This window comes from Ranitomeya imitator, chromosome 8 (genome assembly GCF_032444005.1).
Source record: "Ranitomeya imitator isolate aRanImi1 chromosome 8, aRanImi1.pri, whole genome shotgun sequence".
Lineage (NCBI taxonomy): Eukaryota > Metazoa > Chordata > Amphibia > Anura > Dendrobatidae > Ranitomeya > Ranitomeya imitator.
Genome location: NC_091289.1, coordinates 77,107,154 through 77,131,725, shown reverse-complemented (window position 1 = coordinate 77,131,725; position 24,572 = coordinate 77,107,154). Strand labels below are relative to the sequence as shown.

The 24,572-nt window shown below is 46.1% G+C and overlaps 1 protein-coding gene across 3 annotated transcripts in view; it reads right to left on the bottom strand.

Annotated features, from left to right (window-relative positions):
• SERHL2 (serine hydrolase like 2) overlaps positions 1-24,572 on the bottom strand; it is a 219,513-nt gene that overhangs the window by 146,558 nt on the left and 48,383 nt on the right. For all 3 annotated transcript variants that reach the window (XM_069737104.1, XM_069737107.1, XM_069737106.1), the window contains exon 3: positions 21,940-22,077. In XM_069737104.1, the coding sequence (XP_069593205.1) occupies positions 21,940-22,077 (138 nt within the window). The remainder of the gene's footprint in view (positions 1-21,939; positions 22,078-24,572) is intronic.

Genomic DNA, 24,572 nt, shown 5'->3' with positions numbered 1-24,572 from the left:
CGCGGCGACCTAAAAAACGTAATTCTGGCGTTTTCTCGCTACGCCGTTTAGCGATCAGGTTAATGCTTTTTTTTAATTGATAGATCGGGCGATTTATCAATTTTATTGATTTTATTTTATTGATTTATTTTGATTGGGGCGAAAGGGGGGTGATTTAAACTTTTATATTTTTTTTATTTTTTTCACATTTTTTTTTACTTTTTTTTTTTTACTTTTGCCATGCTTCAATAGCCTCCATGGGAGGCTAGAAGCAGGCACAACGCGATCGGCTCTGATACATAGCAGCGATCTGCTGATCGCTGCTATGTAGCAGAAATGGAGGTGTGCTGTGAGCGCCGACCACAGGGTGGCGCTCACAGCCACTGGTGATCAGTAACCATAGAGGTCTCTAGGACCTCTATGGTTACCATCCAGACGCATCGCCGAGCCCCGATCATGTGACGGGGGTCGGCGATGACGTCATTTCCGGCAGCCCGGCCGGAAGCGGTAGTTAAGTGCCGCTGTCTGCGTTTGACAGCGGCATTTAACTAGTTAATAGGTGCGGGCAGATCGCGATTCTGCCCGCGCCTATTACGGGCACATGTCAGCTGTTCAAAACAGCTGACATGTCCCGGCTTTGATGCGGGCTCACCACGGAGCCCTGCATCAAAGCAGGTGATCTGACCTCGGACGTACTATCCCGTCCGAGGTCAGATAGGGGTTAAAGACTCCATAATAACATGGTCTGTACCACAGGACTGGCGTATAGCAAATGTGGTGCCAATATTCAAAAAGGGGACAAAAGCTGAACTTGGTAATTATAGGCCAGTAAGTTTAACCTCTACTGTGGGTAAAATCCTGGAGGGCATTCTAAGGGATGCTATACTGGAGTATCTGAAGAGGAATAACCTCATGACCCAGTATCAGCACGGGTTTACTAGGGACCGTTCATGTCAGACTAATCTGATCAGTTTCTATGAAGAGGTAAGTTCCGGACTGGACCAAGGGAACCCAATGGACATAGTGTATATGGACTCTTCAAAAGCTTTTGATACGGAGCCACACAAAAGGTTGATACATAAAATGAGAATAATGGGGATAGAGGAAAATATGTGTAAGTGGGTTAAGAGCTGGCTCAGGGACAGGAAACAAAGGGTGGTTATTAATGGAGCACACTCGGACTGGGTCGCGGTTAGCAGTGGGGTACCATAGGGGTCAGTATTGGGCCCTCTTCTTTTTAACATATTTATTGTTGACCTTGTAGGGGGCATTCAGAGCAGAATTTCAATATTTGCAGATGACACTAAACTCTGCAGGGTAATCAATACAGAGGAGGACAATTTTATATTACAGGATGATTTATGTAAACTAGAAGCTTGGGCTGATAAATGGAAAATGAGCTTTAATGGGGATAAATGTAAGGTCATGCACTTGGGTAGAAGTAATAAGAGGTATAACTATGCGCTTAATTCTAAATCTCTGGGCAAAACCGTCAATGAAAAAGACCTGGGTGTATGGGTGGATGACAAACTCATGTTCAGTGGCCAGTGTCAGGCATCTGCTACAAAGGCAAATAAAATAATGGGATGTATTAAAAGAGGCATAGATGCACATGAGGAGAACATAATTTTACCTCTATACAAGTCACTAGTTCGACCACACTTAGAATACTGTGCACAGTTCTGGTCTCCGGTGTATAAGAAAGACAGAGTTGAACTGGAGCGGGTGCAGAGAAGAGCGACCACGGTTAGTAGAGGACTGGGGGGTCTGCAATACCAAAATAGGTTATTACACTTGGGGCTATTTAGTTTGGAAAAACGAAGACTAAGGGATGATCTTGTTATAATGTATAAATATATGAGGGGACAGTACAAAGACCTTTCTGATGATCTTTTCAATCATAGACCTAAGACAGGGACAAGGGGGCATCCTCTACGTCTGGAGGAAAGAAGGTTTAAGCATAATAACAGACGCAGGTTCTCTACTGTAAGAGCAGTGAGACTATGGAACTCTCTGCCATATGATGTTGTAATGAGTGATTCATTACTTAAATTTAAGAGGGGATTGGATACCTTTCTTGAAAAGTATAATGTTGCAGGGTATATATACTAGATTCCTTGATAGGGCGTTGATCCAGGGAACTAGTCTGATTGCCGTATGTGGAGTCGAGAAGGAATCTTTTTCCCCAAACTGGAGCTTACTATTTGCCACATGGGTTTTTTTTTGCCTTCCTCTGGATCAACATGTTAGGGCAAGTTAGGTTAGGCTATGGGTTGAACCAGATGGACTAAAAGGGAACCTGTCACCCCGAAAATCGCGGGTGAGGTAAGCCCACCGGCATCAGGGGCTTATCTGCAGCATTCTGTAATGCTGTAGATAAGCCCCCGATGTTACGTGAAAAAGGAGAAAAAGACGTTATATTATACTCACCCAGGGGCGGTCCTGCTGCTGGTCAGGTCGGATGGGTGTCTCCGGTCCGCTGCGGCGCCTCCCATCTTCATTACAAGACATCCTCTACTGATCTTCAGCCACGGCTCCGGCGCAGGCGTACTTTGCTCTGCCCTGTTGAGGGCAGACAAATTACTGCAGTGCGCAGGCGCCGGGCCTCTGACCTTTCCGGCGCCTGCGCACTGCAGTACTATCCTCTGCCCTCAACATGAACATGAAGCCCAATGTCACGTAAAAACAATCTCAGAACCGCTAGAATCCGTTGAAGCGTTCCTGAGTTATTACCTCATAAAGGGACACGGGTCAGAATTGCAAAAAATGGCCAGGTCATTAAGGTCAAAATAGGCTGGGTCATGAAGGGGTTAATGTTTGCAAATGCACACAGGAACAAAGACCTTAATTTTTGGAGACGTCCTGTGGTCTGATGAAACTAAAACTGAACTTTTGTGCATAAAGACAATAGTTACGTTTAGAGGAAAAAGAGAGAAGCTTGGATGCCTAAGAACACCATCCTAACTGTGAAACATGGGGGTGGCAGCATCATGTTGTGGGGTTGTTTTGCTGCAGGAGGGACTGGTGCACTTCACAAAATAGATGGCATCATAAGAAATGAAGATGATATGGAATACTGAAGCAACATTACTGTTATTTAAAGAATTAATGTTTACATTTTCTTAAAAAACAATATAATTTGTTTATAATTTAGTAAAATATGAAAAATAATTTTAAAAGTTTTGGCATTTCCACTTTTAAACACTAAGGGGAGCAGCTACTGAAATTTGACAAAAACCTAGTGTACAACTAGCTCACATTACTGAACTTGCAGTAATTATGGGCGGAGTCTGCTGACGTGGGTGTGATGTCTCCTCTCCTCTTTCTGGATGTTTGCTAAGGGATAAGAGAGGATGATATTCAGGAACCCAGTGAGCAGCCATTTTGTTGGTGACTGCAGAGTTACATACCTCCGAACTTTTGAAGATGGGAAAGGGGGACAAAGTTCCAACGCGACGCGCCGCGGCAAATTCTAGGCCACGCCTCTGGCCACACCCATTCATAACTAGTCACACCCATATCCACGTCCCAACCACACCCATTTAGCACTGGTGATCACACAGTTTCATAAAGAATAATTATGAACGAAAATATATGGCCACACAGTGCTCCATACTATATAATGGCCACACATGATGCTCCATACTGTATATTGGCTGCACATGATGCTCCATACTGTATAATGGCCGCACATGATGCTCCATACTGTATAATGGCCACACATGATGCTCCATACTGTATAATGACTGCACATGTTGATCCATACTGTATATTGGCTGCACATGGTCCTCCATACTGTATATTGGCTGCACATGATGCTCCATACTGTATAATGATTGCACATAATGCTCCATACTGTATAATGGCCACACATGATGCTCCATACTGTATAATGGCCCCACATGATGCTCCATACTGTATAATGACTGCACATGATGCTCCATACTGTATATTGGCCGCACATGATACTTCGTACTGTATAATGGCCACACATAGCTACTCCTACACATGCGGCTGCACTCTGTACACTTAGCACACACGGCTCCGCCCCGTACATCTCATACACACACGGCTCCGCTCCGTACACCTCGTACACATACAGCTCCGCTCCATACACCTCGTACACATTCAGCTCCGCTCCATACACCTTGCACACATTCAGCTCCGCATACCTCGAACAAATTCAGCTCCCCTCCGTACACCTCGTACACATTCAGCTCTGCTCCATACACCTCGTACATTCAGATCCGCTCCGTACACCTCGTACACATTCAGCTCCGCTCCATACACCTCGTACACATTCAGCTCCGCTCTGTACACCTCGTACACATTCAGCTCCGCTCTGTACACCTCGTACACATTCAGCTCCGCTCTATACACCTCGTACACATTCAGCTCCGCTCCGTACACCTCGTACACATTCAGCTCCGCTCTGTACACCTCGTACACATTCAGCTCCGCTCCATACACCTCGTACACATTCAGCTCCGCTCCCTACACCTCGTACACACACGGCTAACTGCACAGACTTCTCCATACCTGATACGCTTATCTGCAATCACAGCAGCAGAGGCCAGTAACAGAGGAGGCTATCAGTGTCCATCCCACCATGCTCATCCCCACTCATTTCACGCAGGATAAGCCAGGCATTAGCGCCACTGCTGCTTACATTGACGTCCAGGCTGTGTCCGGCAGGTAAGAGCCCTGGTGTTAGATGCCAGTGTACAGGCGGGGCTCCCGGCTGTAGATGTGTTCCACTCCCAGCAGCTCTGCTTACAATGCAGGCAAAGATTTCAGCACCTACACACACACACACCCCCTCCGTGACACGTACCTCAAAAATGTCTCCTCTCTCCCTCTGAGCTGTACCACGCATACTGGAAGATAAACAGACTGCAGGGGAAGGTGTTGTGAATTCTGTGGCTGAATTCACTCCTGTGGTCACAAGTGGTACTGCAGCTTCTGAGCTTCCTCCCTCAGGTGTTCTGGTGAGCTCGTTAACTGCTTCATTACTTAACTCCGCCTGATGCTGCTATCCTTGCTCCTTGTCAATGTTTCAGTGTTGGATCTGAGCTTCTCCTGATTGTTCCTGTGACCTGCTGCTCTGTATAGCTAAGTGCTTTTTGTTTTTTTTGTTGCTTTTTTTCTGTCCAGCTTGTCTTTTGTTTTGCCGGAAGCTCTGAGACGCAAAGGGTGTACCGCCGTGCCGTTAGTTCGGCACGGTGGGTTTTTTTTTGCCCCCTTTGCGTGGTTTTGCTTTAGGGTTTTTTGTAGACTGCAAAGTTCGCTTTACTGTCCTCGCTCTGTCCTAGAATATCGGGCCCCACTTTGCTGAATCTATTTCATCCCTACGTTTTGTCTTTTCATCTTACTCACAGTCATTATATGTGGGGGGCTGCCTTTTCCTTTGGGGAATTTCTCTGGGGCAAGTCAGGTCTATTTTTCTATCTTCAGGCTAGCTAGTTTCTTAGGCTGTGCCGAGTTGCCTAGGTAGTTGTTAGGCGCAATCCACAGCCGCTTTTAGTTGTGTTTAGGATAGGATCAGGTGTGCAGTCTACAGAGTTTCCACGTCTCAGAGCTCGTTCTTGTATTTTTGGGTATTTGTCAGATCACTGTGTGCGCTCTGATCGCTAAGCACACTGTGCTTCTGGATTGCCTTCATAACACCTGTCATTAGCAAACATAACAGTACAAGGAGCCAACTAATGATTCTCAATAGAGGGAAAGAAAAAGTTCTGACATCACTTTTTTTTTTTTTTCTGCTCTGTGTTCACTTTTTTTTTTCCCTAAACATTTGGGTGATTCTGGACACAGGTGTGGACATGGATATTCAGGGTCTGTGCTCTTCAATGGATAATCTCGTTATAAATGTACAAAAAATTCAAGATACTATTGATCAGAAATCTATGTTAGAACCAAGAATTCCTATTCCTGATTTGTTTTTTGGAGATAGAACTAAGTTTCTAAGTTTCAAAAATAATTGTAAGCTATTTCTGGCCTTGAAACCTCATTCTTCTGGTAATCCTATTCAACAGGTTTTCATTATTATTTCTTTTTTGCGCGGCGACCCTCAAGACTGGGCATTTTCTCTTGCGCCAGGAGACCCTGCATTGAGTAGTGTCGATGCGTTTTTCCTGGCGCTCGGATTGCTGTACGATGAGCCTAATTCAGTGGATCAGGCTGAGAAAAATTTGCTGGCTTTGTGCCAGGGTCAGGATGATATAGAAGTATATTGTCAGAAATTTAGGAAATGGTCAGTACTCACTCAGTGGAATGAATCTGCGCTGGCAGCTTTGTTCAGAAAGGGTCTCTCTGAGGCTCTTAAGGATGTCATGGTGGGATTTCCTATGCCTGCTGGTTTGAATGAGTCTTTGTCTTTGGCCATTCAGATCGGTCGACGCTTGCGCGAGCGTAAATCTGTGCACCATTTGGCGGTACTGCCTGAGGTTAAACCTGAGCCTATGCAGTGCGATAGGACTATGACTAGAGTTGAACAGCAGGAATACAGACGTCTGAATGGTCTGTGTTTCTACTGCGGTGATTCCACTCATGCTATTTCTGATTGTCCTAAGCGCACTAAGCGGTCCGCTAGGTCTGCCGTCATTGGTACTGTACAGTCCAAATTCCTTCTGTCCATTACCTTGATATGCTCTTTGTCGTCGTTTTCTGTCATGGCGTTTGTGGATTCGGGCGCTGCCCTGAATCTGATGGATTTGGATTATGCTAAACGTTGTGGGTTTTTCTTGGAGCCTTTGCGGTGTCCTATTCCATTGAGAGGAATTGATGCTACACCTTTGGCCAAGAATAAACCTCAATACTGGGCCCAGCTGACCATGTGCATGGCTCCTGCACATCAGGAAGTTATTCGCTTTCTGGTGTTGCATAATCTGCATGATGTGGTCGTGTTGGGGTTGCCATGGCTACAAACCCATAATCCAGTATTGGATTGGAATTCCATGTCGGTATCCAGCTGGGGTTGTCAGGGGGTACATGGTGATGTTCCATTTTTGTCGATTTCGTCATCCACCCCTTCTGAGGTCCCAGAGTTCTTGTCTGATTATCAGGATGTATTTGAAGAGCCCAAGTCCGATGATATACCTCCGCATAGGGATTGTGATTGTGCTATCAATTTGATTCCTGGTAGTAAATTCCCTAAAGGTCGATTATTTAATTTATCCGTGCCCGAACACGCCGCTATGCGCAGTTATGTGAAGGAATCCCTGGAGAAGGGACATATTCGCCCATCGTCATCACCACTGGGAGCAGGGTTCTTCTTTGTAGCCAAGAAGGATGGTTCGCTGAGACCGTGTATTGATTACCGCCTTCTTAATAAGATCACTGTTAAATTTCAGTATCCCTTGCCATTGTTATCTGACTTGTTTGCTCGGATTAAGGGGGCTAGTTGGTTCACTAAGATAGATCTTCGTGGTGCGTATAATCTGGTGAGAATCAGGCAAGGAGATGAATGGAAAACTGCATTCAATACGCCCGAGGGTCATTTTGAGTATCTAGTGATGCCGTTCGGACTTGCCAATGCTCCATCTGTGTTTCAGTCTTTTATGCATGACATCTTCCGTGAGTATCTGGATAAATTCCTGATTGTTTACTTGGATGACATTTTGATCTTCTCAGATGATTGGGAGTCTCATGTGAAGCAGGTCAGAATGGTTTTTCAGGTCCTGCGTGCTAACTCTTTGTTTGTGAAGGGATCAAAGTGTCTCTTCGGTGTGCAGAAAGTTTCATTTTTGGGGTTCATCTTTACCCCTTCTGCTATCGAGATGGATCCAGTTAAGGTCCAAGCCATCCAGGATTGGATTCAGCCGACATCTCTGAAAAGTCTGCAAAAGTTCCTGGGCTTTGCTAATTTTTATCGTCGCTTCATCTGTAATTTTTCTAGCATTGCCAAACCATTGACCGATTTGACCAAGAAGGGTGCTGATTTGGTTAATTGGTCTTCTGCTGCTGTGGAAGCTTTTCAGGAGTTGAAGCGTCGTTTTTGTTCTGCCCCTGTGTTGTGTCAGCCAGATGTTTCTCTTCCGTTCCAGGTCGAGGTTGATGCTTCTGAGATTGGAGCAGGGGCGGTTTTGTCACAGAGAGGTTCTGATTGCTCAGTGATGAAACCATGTGCTTTCTTTTCCAGGAAGTTTTCGCCCGCTGAGCGTAATTATGATGTGGGCAATCGAGAGTTGCTGGCCATGAAGTGGGCATTCGAGGAGTGGCGTCATTGGCTTGAAGGAGCTAAGCATCGCGTGGTGGTATTGACTGATCATAAGAACTTGACTTATCTCGAGTCTGCCAAGCGCTTGAATCCTAGACAGGCCCGTTGGTCGTTATTTTTTGCCCGCTTCGACTTTGTGATTTCGTACCTTCCGGGCTCTAAAAATGTGAAGGCGGATGCTCTGTCTAGGAGTTTTGTGCCCGACTCTCCGGGTTTATCTGAACCAGCGGGTATCCTCAAGGAAGGAGTCATTGTGTCTGCCATCTCCCCTGATTTGCGGCGGGTGCTGCAAAAATTTCAGGCGAATAAACCTGATCGTTGTCCAGCAGAGATACTGTTCGTCCCTGATAGGTGGACTAATAAACTTATCTCTGAACTTCATTGTTCGGTGTTGGCTGGTCATCCTGGAATCTTTGGTACCAGAGAGTTAGTGGCTAGATCCTTCTGGTGGCCATCTCTGTCACGGGATGTACGTACTTTTGTGCAGTCCTGTGGGATTTGTGCTAGGGCTAAGCCCTGCTGTTCTCGTGCCAGTGGGTTGCTTTTGCCCTTGCCGGTCCCAAAGAGGCCTTGGACACATTTCGATGGATTTCATTTCTGACCTTCCCGTTTCTCAAAAGATGTCAGTCATTTGGGTGGTCTGTGATCGCTTTTCTAAAATGGTCCATCTGGTGCCCTTGGCTAAATTGCCTTCCTCCTCTGATTTGGTACCTTTGTTCTTTCAGCATGTGGTTCGGTTGCATGGCATTCCTGAGAATATTGTTTCTGACAGAGGTTCCCAGTTTGTTTCAAGGTTTTGGCGAGCCTTTTGTGGTAGGATGGGCATTGACCTATCCTTTTCCTCGGCTTTCCATCCTCAGACTAATGGCCAGACCGAACGAACCAATCAGACCTTGGAAACATATCTGAGATGTTTTGTTTCTGCAGACCAGGATGATTGGGTGTCCTTTTTGCCGTTGGCCGAGTTCGCCCTTAATAATCGGGCCAGCTCGGCTACCTTGGTTTCTCCATTTTTTTGCAATTCTGGGTTCCATCCTCGTTTCTCTTCAGGACAGGTTGAGTCTTCGGACTGTCCTGGTGTGGATTCTGTGGTGGATAGGTTGCAGCAGATCTGGACTCAGGTAGTGGACAATTTGATCTTGTCCCAGGAGAAAGCTCAACTTTTCGCTAATCGCAGACGCCGTGTGGGTCCCCGACTTCGTGTTGGGGATCTGGTTTGGTTATCTTCTCGTCATATTCCTATGAAGGTTTCCTCTCCTAAATTTAAACCTCGTTTTATTGGTCCGTATAGGATTTCTGAGGTTCTCAATCCTGTGTCTTTTCGTTTGACCCTCCCAGACTCCTTTTCCATACATAATGTATTCCATAGGTCGTTGTTGCGGAGATACGTGGCACCTATGGTTCCATCTGTTGAGCCTCCTGCCCCGGTTTTGGTGGAGGGGGAATTGGAGTATATTGTGGAGAAGATTTTGGATTCTCGTGTTTCTAGACGGAAACTCCAGTATCTGGTTAAATGGAAGGGTTATGCTCAGGAAGATAATTCCTGGGTTTTTGCCTCTGATGTTCATGCTTCCGATCTTGTTTGTGCCTTTCATGCGGCTCATCCTGGTCGGCCTGGGGGCTCTGGTGAGGGTTCGGTGACCCCTCCTCAAGGGGGGGGTACTGTTGTGAATTCTGTGGCTGAATTCACTCCTGTGGTCACAAGTGGTACTGCAGCTTCTGAGCTTCCTCCCTCAGGTGTTCTGGTGAGCTCGTTAACTGCTTCATTACTTAACTCCGCCTGATGCTGCTATCCTTGCTCCTTGTCAATGTTTCAGTGTTGGATCTGAGCTTCTCCTGATTGTTCCTGTGACCTGCTGCTCTGTATAGCTAAGTGCTTTTTGTTTTTTTTGTTGCTTTTTTTCTGTCCAGCTTGTCTTTTGTTTTGCCGGAAGCTCTGAGACGCAAAGGGTGTACCGCCGTGCCGTTAGTTCGGCACGGTGGGTTTTTTTTGCCCCCTTTGCGTGGTTTTGCTTTAGGGTTTTTTGTAGACTGCAAAGTTCGCTTTACTGTCCTCGCTCTGTCCTAGAATATCGGGCCCCACTTTGCTGAATCTATTTCATCCCTACGTTTTGTCTTTTCATCTTACTCACAGTCATTATATGTGGGGGGCTGCCTTTTCCTTTGGGGAATTTCTCTGGGGCAAGTCAGGTCTATTTTTCTATCTTCAGGCTAGCTAGTTTCTTAGGCTGTGCCGAGTTGCCTAGGTAGTTGTTAGGCGCAATCCACAGCCGCTTTTAGTTGTGTTTAGGATAGGATCAGGTGTGCAGTCTACAGAGTTTCCACGTCTCAGAGCTCGTTCTTGCATTTTTGGGTATTTGTCAGATCACTGTGTGCGCTCTGATCGCTAAGCACACTGTGCTTCTGGATTGCCTTCATAACACCTGTCATTAGCAAACATAACAGGAAGGGGCATGGCCTTACGTAAGGGGGCGTGTCGGCTGCTTCTCCTGCTGTCTACGGGAGAAGCAGAGTCCTGTGTGGGACTGCGGGGCAAAGCCTGAAAATCGGGACAGTCCCGCAGAATGAGGGACGGTTGGGAGCTATGGAGTTATACTGACAAGTAGACAGTCACAGAGGATGGCAGGCAGCAAGGATTCTGGGAGATATATGGTGGAGGGAGCAGGGTGACAGCAGCACAGAGTATTTTAGGAGAGCAGTGTGCTGGTGTATGGAGGCACCATGTTCGGTGCGCGGAGCAGCCAGGGACTGTACATAGAGCGCTGTCTTTTATACACATGGATGAACCCACTGTTCCACAAAAATCCAGGAAACATTGCTGTGGATTGATGGCCTGTTCTGATCCAGACATTGCATGCAGACCCCATTCCCCTCCTCAGCTCCTGTCCTGGCGATGTGTGAAAGCGAGGCGACAGGCGCAGTCCGGGGTGACGCTGGGGGGAAATGTAGCCATATAGTAAAGATAAAAATGAGACCCCTTTCTTCAGCTGCCTCACTAGCCTTCCCCTGACGGTACCTAACTGGAGGTCATGCTGCCCCCTCTATTAGATTGGTAGAGCAGCTTAGTATACATTTTTTGCAAAAAACGTATCAACCAAATACCCTGTTTTTTTACATCTTTTACTAGCACTTGCGGATTACTGCAACATTTTTTCAAACTGAGTGTTTTTGGTTTTACTATTCTCTTTTGTGTCTTCAGGTTTCTTGGTGGTGTGTGAACATGATCATACAGACTTGTTCACTGTGCAAGTAGCCCATGTGTTCCTGTTTCCATAATTGTTCTCTTGTGTCTACAAGACTGGGGAGTTCCACCACTCCTCTTGGGCTATCTGCACAAAAGCTGTTCTACCCTGTATGCACACATGGATTTTTCCTCTCTGTACCCTGTTCACACAGGTTATATACAGATGATCAGGTTTTTAAATACATCAGATAGGGATTGCATACATTAGTTAGGACTGCTCTGATAAGGGTATACCGTGAAGATTGGTAGAGCAGCTTAGTATACATTTTTTGCAAAAAACGTATCAACCAAATACCCTGTTTTTTACATCTTTTACTAGCACTTGCGGATTACTGCAACATTTTTTCAAACTGAGTGTTTTTGGTTTTACTATTCTCTTTTGTGTCTTCAGGTTTCTTGGTGGTGTGTGAACATGATCATACAGACTTGTTCACTGTGCAAGTAGCCCATGTGTTCCTGTTTCCATAATTGTTCTCTTGTGTCTACAAGACTGGGGAGTTCCACCACTCCTCTTGGGCTATCTGCACAAAAGCTGTTCTACCCTGTATGCACACATGGATTTTTCCTCTCTGAACCCTGTTCACACAGGTTATATACAGATGATCAGGTTTTTAAATACATCAGATAGGGATTGCATACATTAGTTAGGACTGCTCTGATAAGGGTATACCGTGAAGATTGGTAGAGCAGCTTAGTATACATTTTTTGCAAAAAACGTATCAACCAAATACCTTGTTTTTTACATCTTTTACTAGCACTTGCGGATTACTGCAACATTTTTTCAAACTGAGTGTTTTTGGTTTTACTATTCTCTTTTGTGTCTTCAGGTTTCTTGGTGGTGTGTGAACATGATCATACAGACTTGTTCACTGTGCAAGTAGCCTGTTTCCATAATTGTTCTCTTGTGTCTACAAGACTGGGGAGTTCCACCACTCCTCTTGGGCTATCTGCACAAAAGCTGTTCTACCCTGTATGCACACATGGATTTTTCCTCTCTGAACCCTGTTCAGACAGGTTATATACAGATGATCAGGTTTTTAAATACATCAGATAGGGATTGCATACATTAGTTAGGACTGCTCTGATAAGGGTATACCGTGAAGATTGGTAGAGCAGCTTAGTATACATTTTTTGCAAAAAACGTATCAACCAAATACCTTGTTTTTTACATCTTTTACTAGCACTTGCGGATTACTGCAACATTTTTTCAAACTGAGTGTTTTTGGTTTTACTATTCTCTTTTGTGTCTTCAGGTTTCTTGGTGGTGTGTGAACATGATCATACAGACTTGTTCACTGTGCAAGTAGCCCATGTGTTCCTGTTTCCATAATTGTTCTCTTGTGTCTACAAGACTGGGGAGTTCCACCACTCCTCTTGGGCTATCTGCACAAAAGCTGTTCTACCCTGTATGCACACATGGATTTTTCCTCTCTGAACCCTGTTCACACAGGTTATATACAGATGATCAGGTTTTTAAATACATCAGATAGGGATTGCATACATTAGTTAGGACTGCTCTGATAAGGGTATACCGTGAAGATTGGTAGAGCAGCTTAGTATACATTTTTTGCAAAAAACGTATCAACCAAATACCCTGTTTTTTACATCTTTTACTAGCACTTGCGGATTACTGCAACATTTTTTCAAACTGAGTGTTTTTGGTTTTACTATTCTCTTTTGTGTCTTCACCCCTCTATTACTCTAGACCCGTGTGCAGCTGCTCAACCAGAACCACCCTAGATCGGGTCCCCTTTCTTTAGATAATACTGTGTAGCATGGCTAACGGGTGTGTGGTCGACGGGAGGTATGTGTCACATAGGTACCTTGTCGCTGTAATGGAGCCCAGAATATTTCTTTGTTTTACATAACCATATATTTGTGTTTCAGGACCTGTGGTGATGTCAGACCACATGGCTAATCATGTGATAGATTACTGGGTGTGGTTAGTTCTATATAAGTCAGGCTAATGCTTAACACAGTAGATATGTGAGGAGGTGAAACCCTCCTGAGTGTGGCAAGGCTCCAGAACTGAGCCGGAAGGACTGGACATTTGTTTTTCTTTTCCTGAGCCAAAGGCTATTTGTTTTCTGTTATTTCGCCACGTGGTTTATGATGCAATAAACCCTATGAACTTTTCAAGAAACGTGCCTCCTGAGTCTCAGACGTCGCACCCGAGTGAGTGAAATCCCTACAATTGGTGGAGAATGCGGGCAGCGTTCCAGCGGAGACGAAGAGTCTGTTATTGGATGTCCTGGGTCAAGTCTGTGGTAAGCCAGCAAGCATTGCCGGAGAAAATGGAGGACCTGCTGAAACACTTGCTCCAGTCGCAGCAAGAGAGCAACAGGCTGTTGATGCAGCAGATTCAACAGAACCAGCAGCAGATACAACAGAGCCAGCAGGAGCAACGGCAGCAGATGCAACAGAACCAGCAGGAGCAACGGCAGCAGATGCAGCTTCTGGCAACTGCCATCCAGGGCAAGACGAGCGCCCCAACCCCAGGTCTGGCTGATGACACCCACGTTCGGAAGACGGTAAGATGCGCGTTGCAAAAAATTACTCCCGGGGATGATGTTGAGGCCTTCCTGACGGTGTTTGAGAGGGTCGCTGAGCGGGAAAAACTTCCGCCAGAGCAGTGGGCAGAGGTACTGGCGCCATACCTGACGGGAGAACCCCAGAAGGCGTACTATGATTTGACCTTGCAGGATGCCAAAGAGTATCACAAATTGAAAGCCGAGATTCTCGCACGTTTGGGGGTGACACTGACTGTCAGGGCACAGCGAGTTCACTGCTGGGCCTATCACCGGGACAAACCACCTCGTTCCCAAATGTTTGATCTGTTGCACCTGGTCCAGAAATGGCTGCAGCCAGAGTCATCTACACCTGCACAGATGGTAGAACGGGTGATGATGGATCGGTTTGTCCATTCCCTCCCAAGGCCTATACAGTCTTGGGTTGCCCAGGGTGATCCCCAGAATGCCGACGAGCTGATCGGACTGGTTGAGAGATACCAAGGGTTGGAAGGCTCCTTCGGGAGGCAGCCCATGCCGTACTGGGGGTCCCAGAAGGGAGCCGAGTCCCAAAAAGGGGTGGTGCGTCCAAGGTCACAAAGGGCGGGGGAGGTGGTGCCCAAGGTCCCTACGGGTGATATTATTTGTTGGAGGTGCCACGGGCCAGGACATATAGCTGCCCGTTGTTCCCAGACCACTGAGCAGATGGACTGCAGCATGGGACGCCGTTGTTCATACTATGCGTATCCAGCCTGTAGTGTGAACTCTCCATCCAACGAGGGACCTCAAGCGTGTCCCGTAAAGGTGAACGGTCGAGCAGTAACGGCACTGTTAGACTCTGGGAGCCTAGTGACCCTGGTGAGGGCCACTTTTCCTCTCCACCTGCTCCCAGGAAAGAAGGTCGGAGTGCGGTGCATACATGGTGATGCAATGGACTACCCTATGGCCAGGGTGGACATTAAACGGCATGTGGCACTGAGTCCCACATAGTCGGCGTCGTTCAGGACTTGTTGCACCCTATAATTATTGGCCGGGATTTCTGTTTGTTTTGGGATTTGTGGGGGAAAGGTTCTGAGCTCCCTAGCAAGAGTAGGGAACCAATGAACCCTGGAAGGGTGTCGCCACACCCAGAGTCAGACAGGTTTCCTTTTTGTGTCCTGGTTGGAGATGAGGAGGAAGTGTCCCCTGCATCTGACATTCTGGAGTTAGAGGTATCCGGTGAAAATTTTGGGACTGCCCAACATAGGGACCCCACTCTGAGGGAAGCCTTTAATAAGGTCACAGTTATTGACGGGGTGGTACAGGAGCCGGGGGCAGACATAAGATTTCCCCATTTTCTGATGAGTGGGGAGTTGTTGTACCGGGTCACGAAAATAAGGGAGGAGTTGGTAGAGCAGTTGGTAGTGCCGGGTCCGTATAGACGGAAGGTGTTGGACATGGCCCATTCACACATCTTGGGTGGACACCTAGGGGTGGAAAAAACGCAGGAACGGGTTGTGCAGAGGTTCTATTGGCCTGGGTGTCACCTGGAAATAGTGAACTATTGCAGGTCCTTCCCTACATGTCAGCTAACTGCTCCCACTCCTCATTTCCGGAACCCCCTTGTGCCACTGCCCATTATTGAGTACCGTTCGAGAGAATTGCCATGGACTTGGTCGGTCCCTTAGTTAAATCAGCTCGGGGCCATCAATATATATTAGTCATCGTGGACTATGCCACACGCTATCCTGAGGCAATTCCCTTGAGAAATTCTTCCTCAAAGAGCATAGCCCGCGAGTTGGTCCATGTCTTTTCCCGGACAGGTCTGCCGAAGGAGATCCTGACTGACCAGGGTACACCTTTCATGAGCAAGGTGATGAGGGAGTTATGCAAAGCCCTGAAAATCTCCCAGTTGAGGACCTCGGTGTACCATCCCCAGTCAGATGGCCTTGTTGAGAGATTTAACAAGACTCTGAAGAGCATGCTGAGAAAAGCTATTGAGAAAGACGGTAGAGACTGGGATTGTGTCTTACCCTATCTGATGTTTTCCATTCGTGAAGTTCCACAGGCCTCCACAGGGTTCTCACCATTTTAGCTTCTATATGGCCGACATCCGCGAGGACTCCTGGATATAGCCAAGGAAACCTGGGAAGCCGAAGTCACGCCCCACAGAAGCGTCATTGAGCATGTGGCCCTGATGCAGCAGAAGATTGCAAAGGTGATGCCTATCGTGAAAGAGCACCTCCTCCAGGCACAAGAAGCTCAGGCCAGGGTCTACAACCGGTCTGCAAGAGTGAGGCAGTTCAATCCGGGAGACCGAGTTCTTGTGTTAGTTCCGACGGTGGAAAGTAAGTTCTTGGCCAAATGGCAAGGGCCATATGAGGTCATCGAGAAACTTGGTGAGGTAAATTATAAAATTCACCAACCGGGAAGACGGAAACCATTCCAAGTTTACCATGTCAACCTCATCAAGCCATGTCAAGATAGAGAGCCGACAGTAACTCCATCTTTGCTAAGCAACCCAGAAGATGAGGTTGGAGCGGTTACTATAGCGGAGACGCTATCAAAGACCCAGAAACAGCAGTTCCGGGAGTTACTCCAGAAAAATAGGGACCTGTTTTCAGAGTTGCCGGGATACATGAAGGTCATAGAGCACGAGGTCCTAACAGAGCCACATGTGCGGGTGAATGTGAAACCCTATCGTATTCCTGAGGCTCGTCGAGAAGTTATCTCCAAGGAAGTGGAGCGTATGTTGAAGCTTGGAGTCATTGAGGAGTCCAAGAGCGGTTGGTCGAGCCCAATTGTCCTGGTCCCAAAACCTGATGGAGAGTGGAGGTTTTGCAACGACTATTGGAAGTTGAATGAGGTCTCCAAGTTTGATGCTTATCCCATGCCCCGCGTTGATGAGCTCATCGAAAGGCTCGGGCACGCCAGATATATATCCACCTTGGATTTGACAAAAGGGTATTGGCAGATCCCCATGGCACAGGAAGCCAAGGAGAAGACGGCCTTTTCGACACCCGATGGATGCTTCCAGTATGTCCGGATGCCGTTTGGCCTACAGGGAGCTCCGGCGACCTTCCAGAGGGCTATGGATAGAGTCCTTGCACCCCATAAGGCCTACGCTGCTGCGCAGCTAGATGATATCGTCATCTTTAGCCCGGACTGGGAGAGTCATCTGGAGAAAGTCCAAGCGGTGTTTGATGCTCTAAGAGAGGCGGGGTTTACAATAAACCCGAAGAAGTGTGCCTTGGGTAAGGAAGAAGCTAAATACCTAGGCTATATAGTGGGTCGTGGAGAAATAAAGCCCCAAATCAGGAAAGTGGAGGCAATCCAAACGTGGCCGAAACCACTTTCAAAAAAGCAAGTTAAAGCCTTTCTGGGAATCGTGGGATATTACAGGAGGTTCATCCCGAACTTCGCCACAGTGGCTGCACCTCTGACTGATCTGCTGAAGGGGACAAAGTCAGTGATGGTTAAATGGTCCGAAGAGACAGAGTCAGCCTTCCAAGAGTTGAAAGGGGCTCTATGTAAGCAGCTCGTTCTGATGGCCCCAGACTTCAAGAAAGAATTTATTCTTCAGACAGATGCCTCAGATGTTGGGGTAGGAGCAGTCCTTTCCCAAGAGCTACATGGGGAGGAGCATCCTGTTCTCTATCTGAGTAGAAAGCTGTCCTCATCTGAGAAGAACTACTCAGTCGTGGAAAAAGAGTGTTTGGCCATAAAGTGGGCGGTGGACACGTTACGGTACTATCTGCTGGGTCGTAAATTCAGACTAATATCTGACCATGCCCCACTTAGATGGATGAGGGAAACAAAGGGTAGAAATGCTAGGGTCACCCGTTGGTTCTTAGCCCTGCAGGACTTTAGTTTCCATGTGCAACATAGGGCCGGAAAGCTGCACGGTAATGCGGATGCCCTATCAAGAATCCCTTGTTTAGTTGGGGAAAGTGCCAAGCCCCACGGCTTTAGGCAGAGGGGGGAGGTATGTAGCATGGCTAACGGGTGTGTGGTCGACGGGAGGTATGTGTCACATAGGTACCTTGTCGCTGTAATGTAGCCCGGAATATTTCTTTGTTTTACATAACCATATATTTGTGTTTCAGGACCTGTGGTGATGTCAGACCACATGGCTAATCATGTGATAGATTACTGGGTGTGGTTAGTCCTATATAAGTCAGGCTAATGCTTAAAGGGACACTGTCACCTGAATTTGGAGGGAACAATCTTCAGCCATGGAGGCGGGGTTTGGGGGTTTTTGATTCACCCTTTCCTTACCCGCTGGCTGCATGCTGGCTGCAATATTGGATTGAAGTTCATTCTCTGTCCTCCATAGTACACGCCTGCGCAAGGCAAGATTGCACCTTGTGCAGGCATATACTACGGAGGACAGAGCATGAACTTCAATCCAATATTGCAGCCAGCATGCAGCCAGCGGGTAAGGAAAGGGTGAATCAAAAGCCCCCAAACCCCGCCTCCATGGCTGAAGATTGTTCCCTCCAAATTCAGGTGACAGTGTCCCTTTAACACAGTAGATATGTGAGGAGGTGAAACCCTCCTGAGTGTGTCAAGGCTCCAGGTCTGAGCCGGAAGGACTGGACATTTGTTTTTCTTTTCCTGAGCCAAAGGCTATTTGATTTCTGTTATTTCGCCACGTGGTTTATGATGCAATAAACCCTATGAACTTTTCAAGAAACGTGCCTCCTGAGTCTCAGACGTCGCACCCGAGTGAGTGAAATCCCTACAACTGCCATAGTGTTCTCACATAATACCGCCATATAGATCATACATAATACTGTCCTATAGTTCTCAAATAATACCATCATATCGCAAATAACAACGCCATAGTGTTCTCACATGTGTTCTTGGCATTCTTTTGATGAGCTTCAAGAGGTAGTCACGGGGAATGGTTTTCACTTCACAGGTGTGCCCTGTCAGGTTTAATAAGTGGGATTTCTTGCCTTATAAATGGGGTTGGGACCATCAGTTGTGTTGTGCAGAAGTCTGGTGGATACACAGCTGATAGTCCTACTGAATAGACTGTTAAAATTTGTATTATGGCAAGAAAAAAGCAGCTATGTAAAGAAAAACGAGTAGCCATTATTACTTTAAGAAATGAAGGTCAGTCAGTTGGAAAAACTGGGAAAACTTTGAAAGTGTCCCCCAAGTGCAGTTGCAAAAACCATCAAGCGCTACAAAAAAACTGGCTCATATGAGGACTGCCCCAGGAAAGGAAGAGCAAGAGTCACCTCTGCTTCTGAGGATAAGTTTATCCGAGTCAGCAGCCTCAGAAATCGCAGGTTAACAGCAACTCAGATTAGAGACGAGGTAAATGCCACACAGAGTTCTAGCAGCAGACACATCACTACAACAACTGTTAAGAGGAGACTTTGTGCAGCAGGCCTTCATGGTAAAATAACTGCTAGGAAACCACTGCTAAGGATAGGCAACAAGCAGAAGAGACTTGTTTGGGCTAAAAAACACAAGGAATGGACATTAGACCTATGGAAATCTGTGCTTTGGTCTGATGAGTCCAAATTTGAGATCTTTGGTTCCAACCACCGTGTCTTTGTGTGACGCAGAAAAGGTGAACGGATGGACTCTACATGCTTGGTTCTCATCTTGAAGCATGGAGGAGGAGGTGTGATGGTGTGGGAGTGCTTTGCTGATGACACTGTTGGGGATTTATTCAAAATTCAAGGCATACTGAACCAACATGGCTACTACAGCATCTTGCAGCGGCATGCTACTCCATCCGGTTTGCGTTTAGTTGGACCATCATTTATTTTTCAACAGGTCAATGACCCCAAACACACCTCCAGGCTGTGTAAGGGCTATTTGACCAAGAAGGAGAGTGATGGGGTGCTACGCCAGATGACCTGGCCTCCACAGTCACCAGACCTGAACCCAATCGAGATGGTTTGGGGTGCTCTGGACCACAGAGTGAAGGCAAAAGGGCAAACAAGTGCTAAGCATCATGGGAACTCCTTCAAGATTGTTGGAAGACCATTCCTGGTGACTACCTCTTGAAGCTCAACAAGAGAATGCCGAGAGTGTGCAAAGCAGTCATCAAAGCAAAAGGTGGGTACTTTGAAGAACCTAGAATATAAGACATAATTTCAGTTGTTTCACACTTTTTTGTTAAGTACCGTATTTTTCGCTTTGTAAGACGCTCCGGATTATAAGACGCACCCCAAATTTTGAGGAGAAAAATAGGAAAAAACTATTTTTTAATAAATTGGTGGGGCGTCTTATAATCCATGCGTCTTATTACTTACCAGGGGTTGTGGTTGTGGTGGATCAGGGTCCCAGGCTCGTTGCCGGAGGCAGGAGTGGAGCATTGCTGCAGGCTGGGATGAGGGGGTCTGCAGGGGGCTCCTGTGCTGCAGGGGGGCTCCTGTGCTGCAGCCTGGGATGAGGGGTCTGCAGGGGGCTCCTTTGCTGCAGGCTGGGATGAGGGGTCTGCAGGGGGCTCCTGTGCTGTAGGGCTGTCTCCGGTGCTGCGGGGGGCTCTGGCGACATTTTGTGAAAGGCCAGAGCCCCCGGCAGTTCATCCATGCGTTCCTGTATTACTGACTCCGGGAAAATGGCCGCCGGAATCTCGAGAGATGAGATCTCAGCGCTGAAATCTCATCTCCCGAGATTCCGGCGGCCATTTTCCCGGAGTCAGTCATACTGGAACTAACTCCGGGAAAATGGCCGCCGGAATCTCGAGAGATGAGATCTCAGCGCTGAAATCTCATCTCCCGAGATTCCGGCGGCCATTTTCCCGGAATTAGTCATACTGGAACGCATGGAAGAACTGCCGGGGGGCTCTGGTCTTTCACAAAATGTCGCCAGAGCCCCCCGCAGCACCGGAGCCTTCAGCATCACCCGGGGCAGCAGCGGACAACCCCGGCAGTGGCGGCGGACGACAGTGGCGGCAGGCGGTAGCGGCGGCGGACACCCCCTCCTCCCAGCCTGTAATGGTAAGCGGTATATCCGCTTTGTTAGACGCACCCACATTTCCCCCCCAAATTTGGGGGAAATAAAGTGCGTCTTACAAAGCGGAAAATACGGTATATAATTCCACATGTGTTAATTCATAGTTTTGATGCCTTCAGTGTGAATGTACAATTTTCATAGTCATGAAAATACAGAAAAATCTTTAAATGAGTAGGTGTGTCCAAATTTTTGGTCTGTACTGTATATTTTCACACTTTTCAATAATTTTTCTTTTCCTGTTTTACATTCTCCCAGGAAGGGACATCACTGTATTGTGACAGATCGCTGATCTGATACTCTGCAAAGCTTCTGCACTGCAGAACATCAGATCAGTGTCTTGACAGGCAGGGAAGGAGGAGTCTCAGCTCCTGCTCAGAGCAGGCACTGAGAAGCCACCTTCTGTGAAAGACCCCCAGGCCATCTTGCGGCCAGGGATCACCATAGAGATCATCAGGACAATGCGATTGCAACACGTTGTCCTGATGGAAGTTCAACGGGAGCCCACTTCCTCTGCGATCTCCTCGATGTCGCTTTCACTATTAAAAGCGGCATCAGAGGGGTTAAACACCCGCGATCGGTGCTAGCACCGATCGTTGGCGTTGCTGTAGGGTGTCAGCTGTTACACAGAGCTGACACCCGCACCCGATCGTAACGGCGCTCAGTGCGAGTCCCCGCAATCGTGGCACTGTTCATGTAATGAGGTTTGCGGGAATGCAGCTCCTGCAGTGCCGTACATGTATGGTGCATATCAAAAAGGGGTTAAAGCAAAAGAGATCCACTAAACAGTAAGTAAACTTGGAGATTAAAGTGGATATAAATCCGGGCTGCTGAGGATCCAATGTATGATAGGGAAACAGATGCGGTATGGATGTGGTTTTGTCATCGTATTTTGAGGTGATCATATGACTTCATCAGGACAAACCACAATGATCATCTGCACCCGTTTCCCGTAGCGGGGGTTTTATATCCACTTTCATCTCCAAGTTTGCTTACAAAATGTTGGGGCACATTTTCAACTCTAAACTCACCTTTGGGAAGCAATGGAATAAGTCTGTCAAAAGTGTTGGCATTATCCAACCAACCATGTAAGCACAAAATTGGTCGCCCTTCAGATGGACCCCATGCTTTGGCTGCTAGGTGCCCCCATGGGACTTTAAACCGGAGTTCTGAAATAAAACATTAAATGATACAGTTAGTGTCACTAAATATTTGTAAGAAATACTAATATAGGGGTGCACAACCTTTTTAGTCTAAGGGTTAAATTATATATACACTAAAAAAAGAAATTACTTTAAACACGTGCTAGGATAAAGAATAAAATCACATTTTATTGAACACATCATAAAATCATACATAACATAATAAAGCTTGTTAAAAAGAAGAAACACCACAGATGAGGAAATGGGGTGGAAAGCCCGGACCAAAAATATGAGAAATTAAAAAAAAAATTTTTGTTACTTGATTGTTTCTTGGATCAAAACCGAACTTTCCTCCACTAGGTCTTAGGGGTGCCATGTGCACTCTGGGACTTGGGCAGGCATTATTCCACACATTATGCGACCTTTAATCTACTTTTATCTCACAGGCTATAAAAAACGTGTATACTAATATTACTGAGCATCATATAATATTGACTTTTCAGCGACGTTATCTGATATTCCACTTATTGTGTTTATAAGTAGGCATCATATTCATACAGTATATCTCTATACTTAGGCTACTTTGAATCCGACATGTATATGGTTGTTTTCTCTTTTAGGCCCAGCTATTAAGCAACATTTTTCTTTACTGTAAATGCTTATTATTATTCTACTTCATCGCACAGGCTACTTTAATTCTGACTTGTATACTTTTGTCTATTCTCTTGGGCCTAGTTATTAAGCAACATTTTTCTTTACTGCTAATGCTTATTTTTACTATACTGCATCGCAAGACTAATTTAATTTTCGTCCCTTTGTTAGTGACATATATATGTAGTATATTTAAGCTACCAATTTATGGTCTGTTTTCTAATGCCTGATATTTCATTCCCCATTTCACTTGGGGATTCCTTTCCTTTTCCCTACCCTATGTTTATTTCCTTCCCCTTTCTCTCATTTCTACCTGTTTAAAATTGAAAATACCAATAAAAACGTTTGAAAACAAAAATATGAGAAATAAGAAATGCAAAGTCAATAGGTATAAGTTACTGTACATTCTCTGATCAAGTAAAAAGGTTTTGGAAGACCACTAACAATAGTATTAAGAAAGTAACTTAGTATGCTCTATCAAGATGTACATGCGATAAAGAAGTATCAATGATCGATGCATAGGCTCCATATAAATTTGCATTGTAGACTCCATGTAAAGTACAAAAATAGGGCAGGGAAGGACAGAAGAACAAGCCGGAACAGTTATTGAAAGAAATGTGCAAACATACGTACGTCCAGCGGGTGCAAGATATAATCGTTGTTAACATAAAAAAGGTGCAAGTAACTTAGTGGTTCATATATTATACCTTGAACACAACATATATAAAGTACAGCGAATAGAGCAGGGTAACTAACATTTGGAGACAGCTTAGTAAGCAGCAATATGAATATACAAGCATACATATCTATATATATATATATAATTGTCTAAAGGGTACTTCCGTCTGTCTGTCTTTCTGTCTGCAATTTCCGTAACGGAAATCGCGCATCGCTGATTGGTCTCGCCAGCTGCCTGTCATGGCTGCCGCGACCAATCAGCGACGGCCACAGTCCGATTAGTCCCTCCCTACTCCCCTGCAGTCAGTGCCCGGCGCCTGCATACTCCCAGTCACCGCTCACAGGGTTAATACCGGCGGTAACGGACCGCGTTATGCCACAGGTAACGCACTCCATTAACACGGCTATTAACCCTGTGTGTCCCCAACTTTTTACTATTGATGCTGCCTATGCAGCATCAATAGTAAAAAGATGTAATGTTAAAAATAATAAAAAAACAAAAAATCTGCTATTCTCACCTTCCGTAGTCCGCCGAGCAGCACGCGCCTGCCGCCAGCTTCCGTTCCCAGAGATGCATTGCAAAATTCATCAAATGGTAATTTCGCAATGCATCCTAGGAACGGAAGATGGCGGCAGCCGCGCGCGCATCGCCAGAGCTTCGCTGGATCCCGGCGGGTGAGTATAGAAGTATTTTTTATTTTAATTATTTTTTTTTTAAACAGAGATATGGTGCCCACACTGCTAAATACTACGTGGGCTGTGTTATATACTGCGTGGCTGCTATATACTACGTGGCCAGTGTTAGATACTATGTGGGCCATATTTGAGTCCACAGAGTCATGTGAGGTCTTGTTTTTTGCGGGACGAGTTGACGTTTTTATTGGTAACATTTTCGGGCACGTGACTTTTTTGATCGCTTTTTATTCCGATTTTTGTGAGGCAGAATGACCAAAAACCAGCTATTCATGAATTTCTTTTGGGGGAGGAGTTTATACCGTTCCGCGTTTGGTAAAATTAATTAACAGTTTTATTCTTCGGGTCAGTACGATTACAGCGATACCTCATTTATATAATTTTTTTATGTTTTGGCACTTTTATACGATAAAAACTATTTTATAGAAAAAATAATTATTTTTGCATTGCTTTATTCTGAGGACTATAACTTTATTTTTTCGCTGATGATGCTGTATGGC